Below are 14290 nucleotides of genomic sequence, written 5' to 3' on the forward strand. Positions count from 1 at the left end.
CAGAAAACTCATAAAGAACACAAATCGAATGACATGAATCGTATGTCTCGTGTAATCCTTTATAAACAGCGTTAAAACGCCGGAAGCTGATCTAAAATGAATGCTACAACATTGTACGTCGAAGCCTGTAAATGCATGCTTTATCTCGATGCTGGGGGCCAGGCTGTTTGGGATCAACTGTTCCATTTGCTTCCAAGACTTCGCCAAGCTCTTACTTGTCGAGTGTGTCGACGATTGCTAGTCGATCCTTATGGATCTCACAATTGCGAGCATCATGTCTGCAAAGGCTGCCTTCGAAAGAAAAGGTCGTTGAATCCGGCGTGTCGATGGTGTACAAATCTCGAAAAACTAACAGAAGACAAGCAAACGAAGATTGTGCTCGCGTGTTACCAAAAGCTTTGCGAATTCATCGCCCGAGAAGTGCCTAATGCTCAAGGAAAGCCGATCATGCCTCAAAATGGCGAGTACAATAAAGTATTTTCCATCATCCAAGAGGCCGTGACGAGCCCGATTTCACTCGCAAACGGACTAAACCAGCAATCGGAAGAGGTACCGGATAAAGTCCCGGAAGGGGAATCAAATTCGCAAATTTCAAGTGCGGGCGGGAATTTGAACAGGGAAGCCGAGTCACGTGTCGCTGAGCCAAAACTTTCACCGGAAGTTGAACGTTTTCCACCCCAAACTTTAACCAAGGATATTTCACCATCCTCAACAGGAAGTGAGAGTTCATGTAACAAAAAAAGGAAAAGAAAGCCATTTAAAGGAACCTATTACAACTACAATAAAAAGAAAAAGACTTCTCCTAGACAATCAGTTAGTGGACCAGACCTTTCTTGCAGCTCTGAAAAGACAGTGGAATTAAATTCACTGGATTCTGAAACTAGTTGTGGTCCTTCGGAAGAGTCAGAAGGAAAGGAGGTAGGTGGCAAAGAAATTGTAGACATTGATCATCTAGATCATAGGGAAGCTGGATCACAACCAGAAGTACAGAAACAAAGAACTGTTGTTATGCCTCCAGGTAAGAAAAGGACTAAAGGAAAGTCAAAGCGGTGCTCCTGTGGCACAACTACCAAGCTGCAAAGTCCCAGGTGTGTCACTACCCGCTGTCCATGTTTTAGCGATGGAGGCTCATGTGAGAGTTGCCCTTGTTTAAATTGTGGCAATCCTTTCAATAATAACAACAACAAGTTATCGTCAGAGGATGGATATCAACTACGATTTGTGGATGAAAAAAGTCTAGTGACCTTTGAGTGACTCGGAGGCTGCACATGTACTTCTGTCGTTGATTGTTTGCAAGAACGCACTCATAGACCATTTTTGTCATAGATGCATTGTATAGATACCCATATCAACCTTTGTAGAGTACCTGTACGTTTCACAAGAGCATTGTGGTCTTCACCTTGAGTTGTGAATATGTTACTTGCATTGTGAGGTTACTCTTTCTGTCAGTGGTTTTAAGACTTGCATGCATACAGGTAGCTTTGTACATGAAAAGATCAACATTGGAAAGATCTATACAGTTGAGATCCTTATATCGGCTTCTCATATTTGTACAAAAGTTACTAAAAGTTTATCTTAATCTTGGGAAAAGGTGCTTTCACAAAGTTTTTCGGTTTATATATCTTAATTGGGGCTTCAGAAATGTAGGGATTGATACGATACAATGTGGACCAGAATACCGCCTTTGAAAAGAATTTAACACTTCTCTAGTATCATTAGAGCAACTTTTGTGTCACCTGGAAAAGGGGTTTCCTATTTGTTTCACGGACCAATGTTTGGCAAGATTAAAACAAAGCTTCTCCTTATTCCTGCCAAGGAAACTCCTAATATTGGCAATAAACAGGTTTGATTGCCCTATCACATTACTGCCTAAATCAAATGACATCGAAGGGAAATGCTGATCGCTATCCACAAAGTTCCATGGAGAGATGACATTGTTTGCATCCACATTCGCTAAGCCAATGAAAATTCACGCTCATTTGTTTTAGTTCGATAAGCCAATTAAAGGTTTTGCATTTTTCTTTATGCTCTGTGTTTACTTTTAGTTTTCAAGGTGATGTGAAAGTCGCTCTAACTTATCAAGTGTTCGTTAGAAGTTTACAATGTCACTGTTACTACTTAATCCATTCACTCCTCACCCCCTGTAAAGGAGTCAGTGGGTTTGTTGATGTCTACTAGTATCACTGCATGTGGGATTTTTCTCTTAATTCTGTTACCTCCAAATACAAAATAGTTGTTTTGTGCATGTCTCTTTTCCTCAGCTATAGTTTATGTATATACTAAGCTTTTGAAATTACTCAGTTCATCTTAATCTACGTTGTATATAATTATATTTATTTTAAATTTATATCATCACTGTTGAGACTGCACAGGGAACATGCATGTGAGACTTGGATAACCTGTGCTGTCACTTAAAATTAAACATATCCATATCTTTATCGCTGGTTATGAAAGGATGTGTGTTTGTGTGTTACGCCAAGCTAGGCCTAGGATGAAAAATCTGGATGATCAGAAGGTTTTTGGCGTTGTTTCGTGGAAACCCTGAGAAATTTTGGTTTTGGTTATGACGTCATCGTACGACCGTCCGTTGGTAAACGGCTAGTACGTTTAACTTTTTATGTAAGCCATTTCGCACACTGCTGGAACCCGCGTTTTTTTGGCGGGAAGTTGCAAGGCCAGCGTCAGTAGTAGAACAAGCAAAAGTTTTGAAGACATGTCGTACAACGAGGAAAGACAATTAACCAAAGAACAAGCTAAGTATCTTTTTAATATGTCGTACAACGAAGAAAGACTAGAAAGAGAGAGAGAAAAAACGGTAAGCCGGTGACGAGAAAGCGACGCTAAACCTAAGAGAGAAAGAGTGAGAGCACGAGAAAACAAGCGAAATATCACTGACAAACAACCAGTGCAGTGGCCATTCGTACGAGACCCGTACACCGACCTATATTTGCTATTCATACGGGATTCTTCGTAGAATGATTAAGAACGACATAGCTACTGACGCAGTTATTGAAAGCTAACCCTTTTTAAAATGGGTGCTTGGAATTAATTATTGTTTATCAGCGCTATTTGAAATGGGTGCTTGGCAGGTCAGATGATCGGTGACATCGAACGAAGGAGGTATTCATGAAATTAAAAAGGCATCAATGCCGTTGTTTGATAGCTGAACTGTATGTAAATGAATTAAAGACGAGGTAAGACTTTCCGACAGTTATTGAACCTCTAATAATCATTCTAAGAAGACTCCCGTATGAAGGAGAAAATATAGGTCGGTGTACAGGACCCGTACGAATAGCCACTATGAACAACGAGGAAGAGCGCAAGTAAAAGTACCCGAATAAAGAGCCCAAATTATAGTAACGAACAGCGGAAGAAAGAGCTAGCAAAGAACGAGAAAACAGGCTGAATAATATTAAAATACAATAAAAAACGTTCTCTGGCTAAAAATTTTCAAAAAGAATATAAGCTTTCGGCTGTCGATCTACAGCCTTCCACGGATAAAACGTTGAATGTGAATTAGTGAAATATATACAGAAAAGGCGAGATAAAAATGATAAAAAGAACAGAGTAAAGGTATGAAAAATGGTGGCTATTGTTTAAAAAGAATTTTATACTGATTAGGAATCGGCTTAAAGTTATTGTCAGCATGCTTGGTAGAAGAGGTGTGCCAGGCCTCTAGAGTTTTCCTAACACGAAAAGAGCCTTTGTCTATAACTCGAGAATGGTTGAAATCAATGCGATGACCGAAAGACCACGCATGTTTCGCAATGTTTGACCCATTAGCACATGTTTTTACATTCCTAACGTGTTCTTTCTTGCGGGTTTCAAAGCAACGGCCAGTTTCACCTATATAACACCAATCACAATCGGCACAGGGTATTTTATAAACCACGTTGGGTTGGTGTTCAATAGCTGGTCTGAATTTAGGAGAAAGGAATTCTTGTTGTAAAGTCTTGAGGGGCTTATTTACAACTCGGATATCGTGTCTTCGAAGAATTCTTGTTAGAGGTTGCGTAACACCATTGATAAAAGGAAGGACAGCAAAACCGTTAGGGTTCTCTTGAGGCGTAAACCATTTAAAAAACATGCCAACCAATTCTTCAGGTGAAGGGATGGCATGTGTGGTTGGTTTGGAAAATTTCTGCTTTAAGATATTGGAAATAACAAAGGAGGGATAGTTGTTGGCTCGTAGAGCATCAAAGACGTGATTGATTTCGGTATTTTTCCCTTGCGGTGTACTTGGGAGTTTAATTGCGCGGTGTAGGAGGGTCTCAGCTGTGCTGATCTTGTGGCGTTTGTCGTGGTGAGAAGAAAAGTCTAAATATCTGTCCGTGTGAGTTGCTTTGCGGTAAACATCAATAGTGATCGTGTTATCCTTGCGAGAAACCAAAGTATCCAAGAAGGCGATCTGTTGGTCAGATTCCTCTTCAATAGTGAATAAGATGTGTGGATCGATGGAATTAAGTGTAGTATGAAAAGAATTAACAGCATCTCTTTTGATGATGCAGAAGCTATCATCCACGTAGCGTTTCCATATTTTAAGGCTGAATAATGGTGACGAAAAACGGCGAAAAGACTAGAACTAGCATATATATCAATGAGCAGGCCGGACTGGTCATATGGTAAGCAGAATAGTTATAAAAATATTTGAAAACAACAGCAGTAAGTGAGGAGCTCCGCTTTTGTGCTTGCCTGATTATGGAATCAATTTTATTGATTTTGGACAAAGACTGGTCCATTTTCTTTCATTTGCCAATTCTTTTCCAATAACATTGATTGTCACGTTCCGATGTCGGGCGCTTCTGCCAGGACCTGTAATTATTAAATGACACAAACTCCTATTTCAAACGCCGACTTGCGTTTTCGGATTGTCTTACCATGTAATGCTGAGACAGATACCCGCCTAAAGTTACGCGGGCATCTGTCTCTGAATTATATGGCAAGACAATCCCAAAGTAGAAGTCGGCGAATTATTACTCTCCCCTCCCTCATTCCAGTCAGTGTTAGGCCTTTGCTTCTTCCAGACATTGTCCTCGACAGAGTAGTGAAGAAAAGAATGATCGGCTTCTGGGACACTCGTAACAGCTGCAGCAGCTCGGAGCCCTATTCATATCTGCCATGATTCGAAGCGATATATATTTGGTAATCACTCTCGTTAATGTGTGTTTAACAGGGGGTGTCAATTACGTTCGTTAGATAAAGATTTGAACATGCGCATTCGCGAAAAATCGCACCAACTAGGAAATCGCCAGGTTCACATGTAAAAGTCTTTTTTTTTGACAATTTTATGACTTTTCACGTTTATGGTTGTTTTTCGTCTGAGTTGGCCTTTTGCAGCTATCGATCACATGGTACAAAATCCGCCACACTGGAGAGCAAATTGCATACTGGACATCTAAAAGAAAGAAAATTCAAATTAAGTTGCTTTGTTTTAGATGTCCCAGTGCGCAATTTGCTCTCCAGTATGACGGTTTTTTGTACCATGTGATCGCCAGCTGCAAAAGGCCCATCGTTTAGGTTGTTTGACTCGTACCAGAACACGTGCTTTATACTTGCTAAATCTGGTGCCCTTTTAGAAGGTATCACTAGAGGAGTTGCATGAATCGGATGACGAATTCGGCGCAGTCTGTTGCTCAGAGTTTATCAGATACGACGATGGCCGCGGCGACCTCAAAGCCACAAAAAAAATATTATTATTATTGGTTAAAAGAGAAAAAATACTCGAGGTACACGTGCAGTACCCATTTTTGGGCTTTTCTAAAAAATGTTACGAGTTTGATATTTAACATTCCAGAAAAGGGCAATTAACCCCAGGCATAACTTCATGCCTGGTTACATGTATTTCTTATGTCACTGGACAAGGCCAACATGAATCAAACCATAGACGTGAACAAATTGAAATTTGATAACTTTAATATTCAAATAAATCGAGATTTTGTGGCAAGATTTTTGCAACAGGCAATATTCCGGATTGTTATATTGCAAAGCCAGTCCTAAGCAAATCCGAGCGTTCTGATTGGTTCTTTCTCGGTCGGGATTTTGCCGTACAACCGTCACTGAGGCCGTGTAATTTTGTTTTGGAGCAAAGCCGGAAAATACTTTGAAACAACTTTATTTGAAACCAAAACTGCGAAAAAAAAAGTGAATTTTGTCCTTCTTCACAGCGAAACTACAAGAAGAAGCTAAAAAGATTGAAATTCTTGCCGATTTCAAAGATGGATGAAGACTTCAGACGAATATTTTATTACAACTTTTGACGCAGAAACTGAAACAGGCATCACCAAAAGCCAGGAGGCCATAGACGATTTTATCAACCAACAGAAAAGTGCAAACACAAACAAGAAGACGGCTACTGATGTGAACACTCCTATCCGCTACATGCTACATGCATGAAAGCTAATAGTATGAAAAATGAGAAAACTGAAAGCTTCCCTGCGTCGGAGCTTGACCACCTTTTGTCAAAGAAATACCCCCCCTCCCCCCCCCCATGTAATAAAGACCTTACTAACCACACTTGCTTGAGCCGTACTGGGGAATATCATCCCTCGGTCGTGGCAGGGGAATTGTCCCTCGGCCGTGGCAGAGGGATATTGGCCAGACCTCGGCACAATATTCCCCAGTACAGCCCTCACGCTCGGTTAGTAATACCTGGACTTTCACTCAACAAAACGAGCACCGTGATTGGTTGATTCTTGGTCACGTGCCCTGATCAAATTTAAATGTATCCTAACTGGGATACAATTCCGAAGTTGTTGCCCGCGCCGGATGTTTTGCTGCGATTGTTGAAGTGAATATATGAATTTATTAAATTCTTATCCTCGAATAATGCATTTCGCGGGCTCTGATTGGTTCACTCAATCTCGGTTATCAGCTCATATACCTTAGTTTGACCTTATATGGTAAATGATTGCGTTAAGCGATGCTAAACTAAAAAAAATTTCGCCGGAATGCGAAATTTCTCTTTGAATACAGCCAAAAAAGAAAAATATATTTTGTTTGTGGAAAGTTTGGATCAATTCCGACGTTTAGAAGTACGGAAAAGGCAAGAAATGTTTTTGTTATGAGCCCACGTCTGTCTGACTTCAAGGTATTACACAACATCGCATCTTCATCAAGTTTTCTCGATTTCTCTTGGATTTTCCCGCTTTTTTAGCTCGTATTACTTACTTCCAAATTTTTGGAGTTTACGGAATTTAATAAAACAATCATTCCATTTGCGCTTGTTGGATATGAGACTGGTTATAGCCAAGTCATATCCAACGCGCGCTCATAGGATAATTGTTGAAGATAACAAAGCACTTAATGTGTGGTCCCTCGGGAAACCAGTTAGTAGAAAAACCAGTAGAGTCCTTATGATTCCCACGACTATCAGGACTCTCGGGACAACAAAACTGTTTCCCTCGGGACAAAACACTAAGTGGGAAAAAATCGCGAGAGACTGGTTGTATCTTCGTTGTCAAGGAAACAACTGATGCGGCTCTTGTTGTCTGCTTCGCCGCCATATTTGAAAGGTCTCACCAGATGTTTCCAGCGTTTTAAAATTACAGGATGCCTGAGGACCTCTCAAATTCATACAAGATACGACCTAACTTCAAACAAAAGTAAGTATGGGTGTTTTTGGCTTGTTTGCATCATTTTTAAGGGGCTTGTTTTGATTTGAGAAGCCGACTTTTTAAAAGGTAATTGAACACGTTACCTCATAAAAAAACTCAACACACTTTCCTGTTTGAACACTATAAGCGCCCTGCTGCGATAGAGAGACAAACGCAAGGCAAGTACAAAACCAATATATCAACTGTGATAGTATAAGTTAGTGTACATGAGATTTTGAAATACGTATATGCAGTCGAAGCTCTCACTGCGCCGATCTCGTAAGCGTCCAGCTCTGGTTACCATCAATGCAAAACCCCGTTTTAAATGTCACTTAATTAAACTCTCTAATTGAAAGCTCTCCTAAGCGACCGTTCCCGTATACTAGTAAAGCGACCGCGACCACCTTTGGGATTACCCAACTGGACTTCCTCATTGTTTTTAAGCTCAAGTGACCACTCAAAGACTCATCTATGTATGTCAACACTTTTATAAAATCACAACTCACTGCGCTGAGAATTTGAAAGATTGTGACAGACCTGCACCGGCCTCTCTTTTGTACCGGTTTGTGTTAATTACTTTACAGATTATAAATTATGAAACCACCAGTTAACAGTTTTGCCAGCAAATTGGCTGGTTTTCTATAAAACTCCAGTTCCGCGTCAGTATTGCTTGAAGATTTGACACTGTTGGGCTGTAATTGTTGTGACAAATGGACAAATGGGTTAAGAGAGCCCATTCTAGTAAGCGACCAGTTGTAATTGCGAGCACTTTTTTGAATCCCCTGGTTGGTCGCTTACGAGAGCTTTGACTGTATTTGAAGTGCAGTTTATACACAAAATGGAGAAGTGGTCCTTTCACTTTTATGGACAATTGAAGTCATGTCTCCGGCATAGCCACCGAAAAATTTAGGTGGCTTGACCTGCTCCCAACTGAGTGGCTTGCTAGCTCAGTTGGTAGACTAGAGCATTAGACCATTAGAGTGCATACTTCTCCATTTTGCAGGGTTACTAATTTGTCAACAGCTTTAAAAAATCATCCAGAAATTAATTTTTTTAAAAAAAATTTCCTTTGTTTGATGAAGTTACCTACATGATCTCACCTGATCGTTCACATCACTGATGAAGTTTATAAGAATTAAACTAAATATTTGAACCTTTGAGATTTTGCTGAGTTCTAGAATTTCTTTCAACATTTATGTCTTCTCCAGAGCACGAAAACAATATTTTCACATATTTTTTGTACCTAGGAAATGGAGAATTTAACCTGTTACTGAGTTCATTAGCAAATCAAATTGAAGTCTCTGGTTTTAACTTATGTCTAATTTGTTTTGGTGTTCAAGTCATCAAATGCACATGTTTAATTGAATTGAATTGATGAAAGATCATAATCACATTTATTTGTGAATGGGTTACCAAGGAAGGTCTGCAAAAGCTTTGCAGTTTTTTGAAGATGTAGGAAAAGTAAGGGCCTTGCATGATTTTACAAGTTTATTTACAAATTCAGGGTCAACATTGTGGAGTGCTGCAGTAAGTTTAACAGGCTTTTCCAAGTGTTGATTACATGTAGAGATGGAAAAGGGAGGACTTTTGTACATACAGTTTTTCCATTTGCAGTACAGGATTACTGCTTATGATTTCATGTTTGTTGTAATTAAAGGTTTCGTCCGGTCGCTGTCAAGGCAATAATTCATGATGTTTTGAATGAGGAGTTGTCTGGAAAGCAATATAGTTCAGAAGAGGCAACCTCTTGGAGTAAACATATTTCTGATACAGTAAAAGAAAAATTAAAAGGTACAGCAGAACTTCAATCTATTTTTCATCTGATCACTGATGATTGCAAGGTTGTGGATTGCTGATGGAGTGTGCATAACACCTACAAATTAACATTTTATCAACTAACATCAGCCTTTTCTGAAAAAAAAACAACACGTCTTGGTTCTTCATCATTTACAATCATTGCCTTCCTTTTTCTTATCATCACTTCTTTATTATCACCAGTCTGTGCCCTGAACTTTCTTGTCAGCCTTCAGGGTAAAAAACACTGATGCCATGTTAACTTTTGAAATAGAACCCACTGGGAACTTGGAAAAATCCGAACCCCAGATGGGATTCAAACCCTTTGTGATCTAGTCGGGTGCTCTAACCATGCACTGAGCTACTAGAGACCCTATGGTGAGCGAGGGTGAAATGTGGGTCTTTGACTCAAGCTGCATCACGCAGCTACAGAGTCAAATAACGACTGACAGCATAGCTCATAACTGCATTGCAAAGTCGCATTAAAGCATATGAGATGGGGCCAACCAACCACCCAAGTAAGCGAATGTGAGAATGATATACACATCATTTCATACGTGCATATCATTCTCACATTCAGTCATGTTAACTGCATTTTAATACCTGTCATAATTTATGCACAAAAATAGTGATCACGCATACTGATTTTTGTCATCACAGAGGCCAGTGTGTACTGACAGGTTAAAAAAATTAAAAAAGTCACATGCAAAGCAAGAATTTCCTTATTAATATTCCACAGTATTGTAATTACCGGTACCATTGAGAAACAGTGTTGAAATCGGCAAAAAACTCTCAATTTAATGTATTGGTAAAATGAAAGTGGACATTGAAAAAGATTGTATAATGCCTTTTTGCTTATTTATAAGCAATTCATTCTTGCCTCCTCAAGATAGCAAAGAGAGTGCAAGGTCTAGTTAAGTTTCGGTTTGTACCAAACAGTGCCAGTGGTAATATTTTGATCATACAGTGTATGTGGTAAATGTTTGTATTAATTGCAGAGCTTGAGCTTGAGAGATATAAATTCATTGTTCAAGTTGTCATTGGTGAGCAGAGAGGTGAAGGTGTCAAGTAAGTATGCCAATACAATGGGTGGCGAATGGTACTTCCAAAATCTTGGCACTCGTAAACTTTCCATCCGATCTCAAAATCATGGCAGTCTTTGCAAAGAGTCACTAAGTCTTGTTTACATTGCATTTATTTATGTGTGAAGTCTTACAATGTTTTGGTCTTTGTCTCGGATTCGCAAACAAGGGTCTTGGCGTCTCAGAGAGTTACAGATTTTACCATTTGTCACCCTTAATACAGTGCAGTCATGCTGTTAGAACTGTAACTCCCACTTGAGAATGAGACTTGCAGATTTAATTACTCTGTCTACTGCCAGATGATTTTACTTGTCAACTGGAGATGCTTTAAGTGTGAATAGGTTCCCACTTTTCTTATTATGTGGTGAATAGTGATATGAAAAAGCATACATTATGGTTACCATGGAGACAAAAAAGAATGCCTCGTACATTTTCTTAATGGAGGATTTGTTGCTCATCTGTCAACGCTGATGTTTTCTGGTGTCTAACAAATAAGGACCAATTATATTTAAAGGGAGAGTACCAAGGTATTGCTCATGTTCTAGCCATAACAAATGGCATCATTATCAGCCAATCAGAAGCAGGGTTATAATTCGTGTGGGAAATTTACACCTATCTGTAAAAATTTCTTGATTATTAAACAATCACTAATGAGCTAAGGGCTGAGTGAAATTTTCATGCATACGTGTAAATCTCCTGCACAAATAATAACGTCACTTCCAATAGGCTAGTTTCAAATTGTGCAGAAACCAAAAAAAAAACAGAGTCAACGTTCAGGGGAATAATTAGCATTTTGTTTTGTTCAAAAAAAGGAAAATGCAAATTATTTCCTTGAACCTTGACTCTGTTCTTTTGTTTATTGCACAATTCGAAACTAGCCTATTGGCTTATAAATGGTGACATTTGCTACTGTTAAAACAATTGCGCACTACCGTGTCTGATTGTCACCTTAACCCATCTCACTATCTACACTAAGTGGTTAGCATTTTTTATTATTGTCAAAAACAAAGAAACCGGGAAAACTTGGTAATAATCCCTTTCAACCCAAAGGAATTTGGCATTAATGAGTAAGATTGTCTGGTATCAGGCAAAGTAAAATCCAATTAGTGGCTGTTTTAGGATGGAAAGGGTTAACCCTTTTTCCCCCAAAGGGGCTTCCAATTATTGATGAGAAAAATCGTCTAGCGTGTACATGTACATTTTAGGAAGTCTGAATCTTACCTGGGAAATTAAGGAGACTGTGGATCAAATGAAATCACTTCAAATCAAAGCCGATCAAATCAAGTTTACATCATCTGTTACATACATTTTTTGCCCAATCAGAGTGGAGTCTAAATACCTGGCAATGGGCAAATGACTTGTCAAGAAAAAGTGTGAGGCATTCTTTTTGGTGCTCCTTCCAGGACATTAACTTTCACACGTGATCGAAATATGTTATTCTTTTTGTCAATGTTACTTTAGGCTGGAATTTTTTTTTTTAAACTTCCACAAGTGACAGCCTTTATAAGAAAAAAGAAGCTGTGTTGTAGGGGGCATGAAACACAAAAATCTAGTTTTATCAAACTAGTCAATAATTTACCTTTAGTGCTCGAAATTAGTGGTTCTAAGGTTGCTCTGTTTGGAGGACCATACATGTGCAATGTATCTCTGTCCATTCCAAGGTGGGACTAAAAAAAAATTCTTTATCTCTTCAGGGTAGCGTGCAGATGCCTGTGGGATTCTGATACAGATAACTATGCACAGGACATTTTCATGAACGTAAGTGCAGTATGGAGGCAGCTACTGCCAGAAACGTTATAATTTGAGTGGGAAGATACTCTAATAAGGAATTTCCTAGGTAGTGAGTCAGCTGTTCATTTGGCTTAAATGCACTACTTTTAATCAACACCTGGGGCAAGCTCCCGGGGGAAGGCTCGATATATCCTTGGGTGGGGAGGTGCGGCACGGCCCCTCATACCCTGACCATGTTTAAGACAAATATTGCTGATTTTCGTACTCTGTTTAAGACAGAATTCCGATTTTTGATACCCTGTTTAAGACATTTAACCCAGTTTAGGACAAAATTTGATAAATCGATACCCTGATTAAGACAAAAAATGATAAATCCGATACCCTGTTCAAGACAAAAATCCCGAAAAACATACCCTGGCTGGCCGCACGTCCCCATTTAGCCCTTATAAGGGGGTACTCCCCCCCTCCCCCTCCCCCGGGGGCAAGCCGTACCTTGTAGCATCAGGACGCTCGGTTTTTATCTTTTGTTTTGGTTTACAAGTACAAGTTCTTCGAGTTAGCTACTTTAGCTTAGATGGTAGGAAGATCCTGTGTCTAAGCCAGCGACCCTATCTGTTTTTGGAAGAAAGAACTTAGTGCAAGAGCCAATGACAACAGTTGGAATGTAAACTGAAGACAGAAAAAATTCGTGCATCGTTCTACGATCTTCATTTTACTTGGATCTTCATGTAAACGGCCGCTATGACATGGGAAAAATTTGGTATCATTAATATAATCAGTTAGTTTGGCAGTCGCAAGTGATTTCATGTTGGTGTTGAGTCCTTCATGTGCCTTTTGTTCTGGTTGCCCTTCAAACTTTAAGAATAAAAATACTAATGTGGCCTTGCTTGCTAAAGCAAGACCAGACCATTTGGCCATAGCGAGTTACCCCGGTTGAAGTCGCTCACTCTGAGAAACTGAAATGTTTATCCGTCCGTGCGTCTGTTCTGCATCGGTCTGTTCGTTCGTAGGCTCATGTATTCGTTTTTCTTTCCGTCTGTTCGTTAGCTCGTCCATCGGTGACCGTCCGTTCATTAGTCCGTCTACCGACATAACTTCGACATAACTTCGGGCGAGATGACTTTCGGGCGACTTGACCATAAACCCGTTTACCCGTCCTTCATTAATGCGTCTAACGGTTCATTCGTTAGCCTGTCCATGAAACCTTTAATTAGCCCATCGATGCGTCTACTCTGTTTGTTGGCCTTTCTCCCGTCTGACCGTTAGCCTGCCTATTCTCCCATTCGTTCTTCCGTCTGTTAGCCTTTCTCTTCGTCCGTTGGCATCCCCGCGTTTTCCACCGATGTCATCATTTGGCCATTCTGGGTGAACGGTGTAGGGATGGCGCAGTGGTGTGAGTACTCGCCTCCCACGAATGTGGCGCGGGGTCGATTCCCGGATTCGGCGTCATATGTGGATTGAGTTTGTTGGTTCTCAACTCTGGAGTCCGTTTCTTGAAACTCCCGAAACTTTTCGCTCCTCTGTATGTCAAGAAACGAGCGGGTTTAAGTCGTCAGACTTCTCAGTTATTCTGCTTCTTGTTATCTTGAAAACGTCTTAAAAGATCGGCTTTCCAAAGTTTCACAAACAGCTTATCGGGCCCGAAAAGTCTCTCCGTGATTTGTGCGACCATCGAAGCGTTCGTTTTTCCGTCCGTTCCGTCTTCACCTTGTCGATTGGTTCTTCCGGCCTTTTAGAATCTCTGTACGGTGGCCAATTTACATTATCAACTCCGTTGATAAAACCAAATTCTTCCGGCTCATTGCCTACTTTTTCTACCGCGTTCAAAGGTGTAAGGAATTTGAATTCCAAATTGTGTAGTAGAACACCAACATACGCGGATAGATAATGTTGCATAGACAACGGACTCGATACTCGTCATCTTTAAACCGGCAGAAGTTTGTCTCGCTTCATGCACGGCAGAATTAACTTCGTACAGATTAATTCCCAAGTAAAATGTGATTCTTGTTCGTATTCCGCTTTCGACGCTCGAAAATTCAAGCATTATGTTCCCCTCTTCCCCCCCCCCCCCTTCCTCCACAACGGGCCAAC

At 40.1% G+C, this 14290-nt stretch overlaps 2 protein-coding genes across 2 annotated transcripts in view; both read left to right on the forward strand.

The window, feature by feature from the left end:
- Positions 1 to 2: 2 nt before the first annotated feature.
- LOC138028214 (uncharacterized) lies at positions 3 to 2453 on the forward strand. The gene has a single exon (XM_068875663.1). It carries the CDS (start codon positions 97 to 99, stop codon positions 1252 to 1254), a length of 1158 nt encoding a protein of 385 aa, XP_068731764.1. The 5' UTR covers positions 3 to 96; the 3' UTR covers positions 1255 to 2453.
- Positions 2454 to 7469: 5016 nt separating this feature from the next.
- LOC138028215 (dynein light chain Tctex-type protein 2B-like) overlaps positions 7470 to 14290 on the forward strand; it is a 24745-nt gene continuing 17924 nt past the window's right edge. The window contains exons 1-4 of the mRNA XM_068875664.1: positions 7470 to 7601; positions 9250 to 9383; positions 10385 to 10454; positions 12163 to 12226. Of these exons, the coding sequence (XP_068731765.1) occupies positions 7549 to 7601; positions 9250 to 9383; positions 10385 to 10454; positions 12163 to 12226 (321 nt within the window). The 5' untranslated portion in view covers positions 7470 to 7548. The remainder of the gene's footprint in view (positions 7602 to 9249; positions 9384 to 10384; positions 10455 to 12162; positions 12227 to 14290) is intronic.

This window comes from Montipora capricornis, chromosome 13, assembly GCF_036669925.1.
Source record: "Montipora capricornis isolate CH-2021 chromosome 13, ASM3666992v2, whole genome shotgun sequence".
Taxonomy (NCBI): Eukaryota; Metazoa; Cnidaria; class Anthozoa; order Scleractinia; family Acroporidae; genus Montipora; species Montipora capricornis.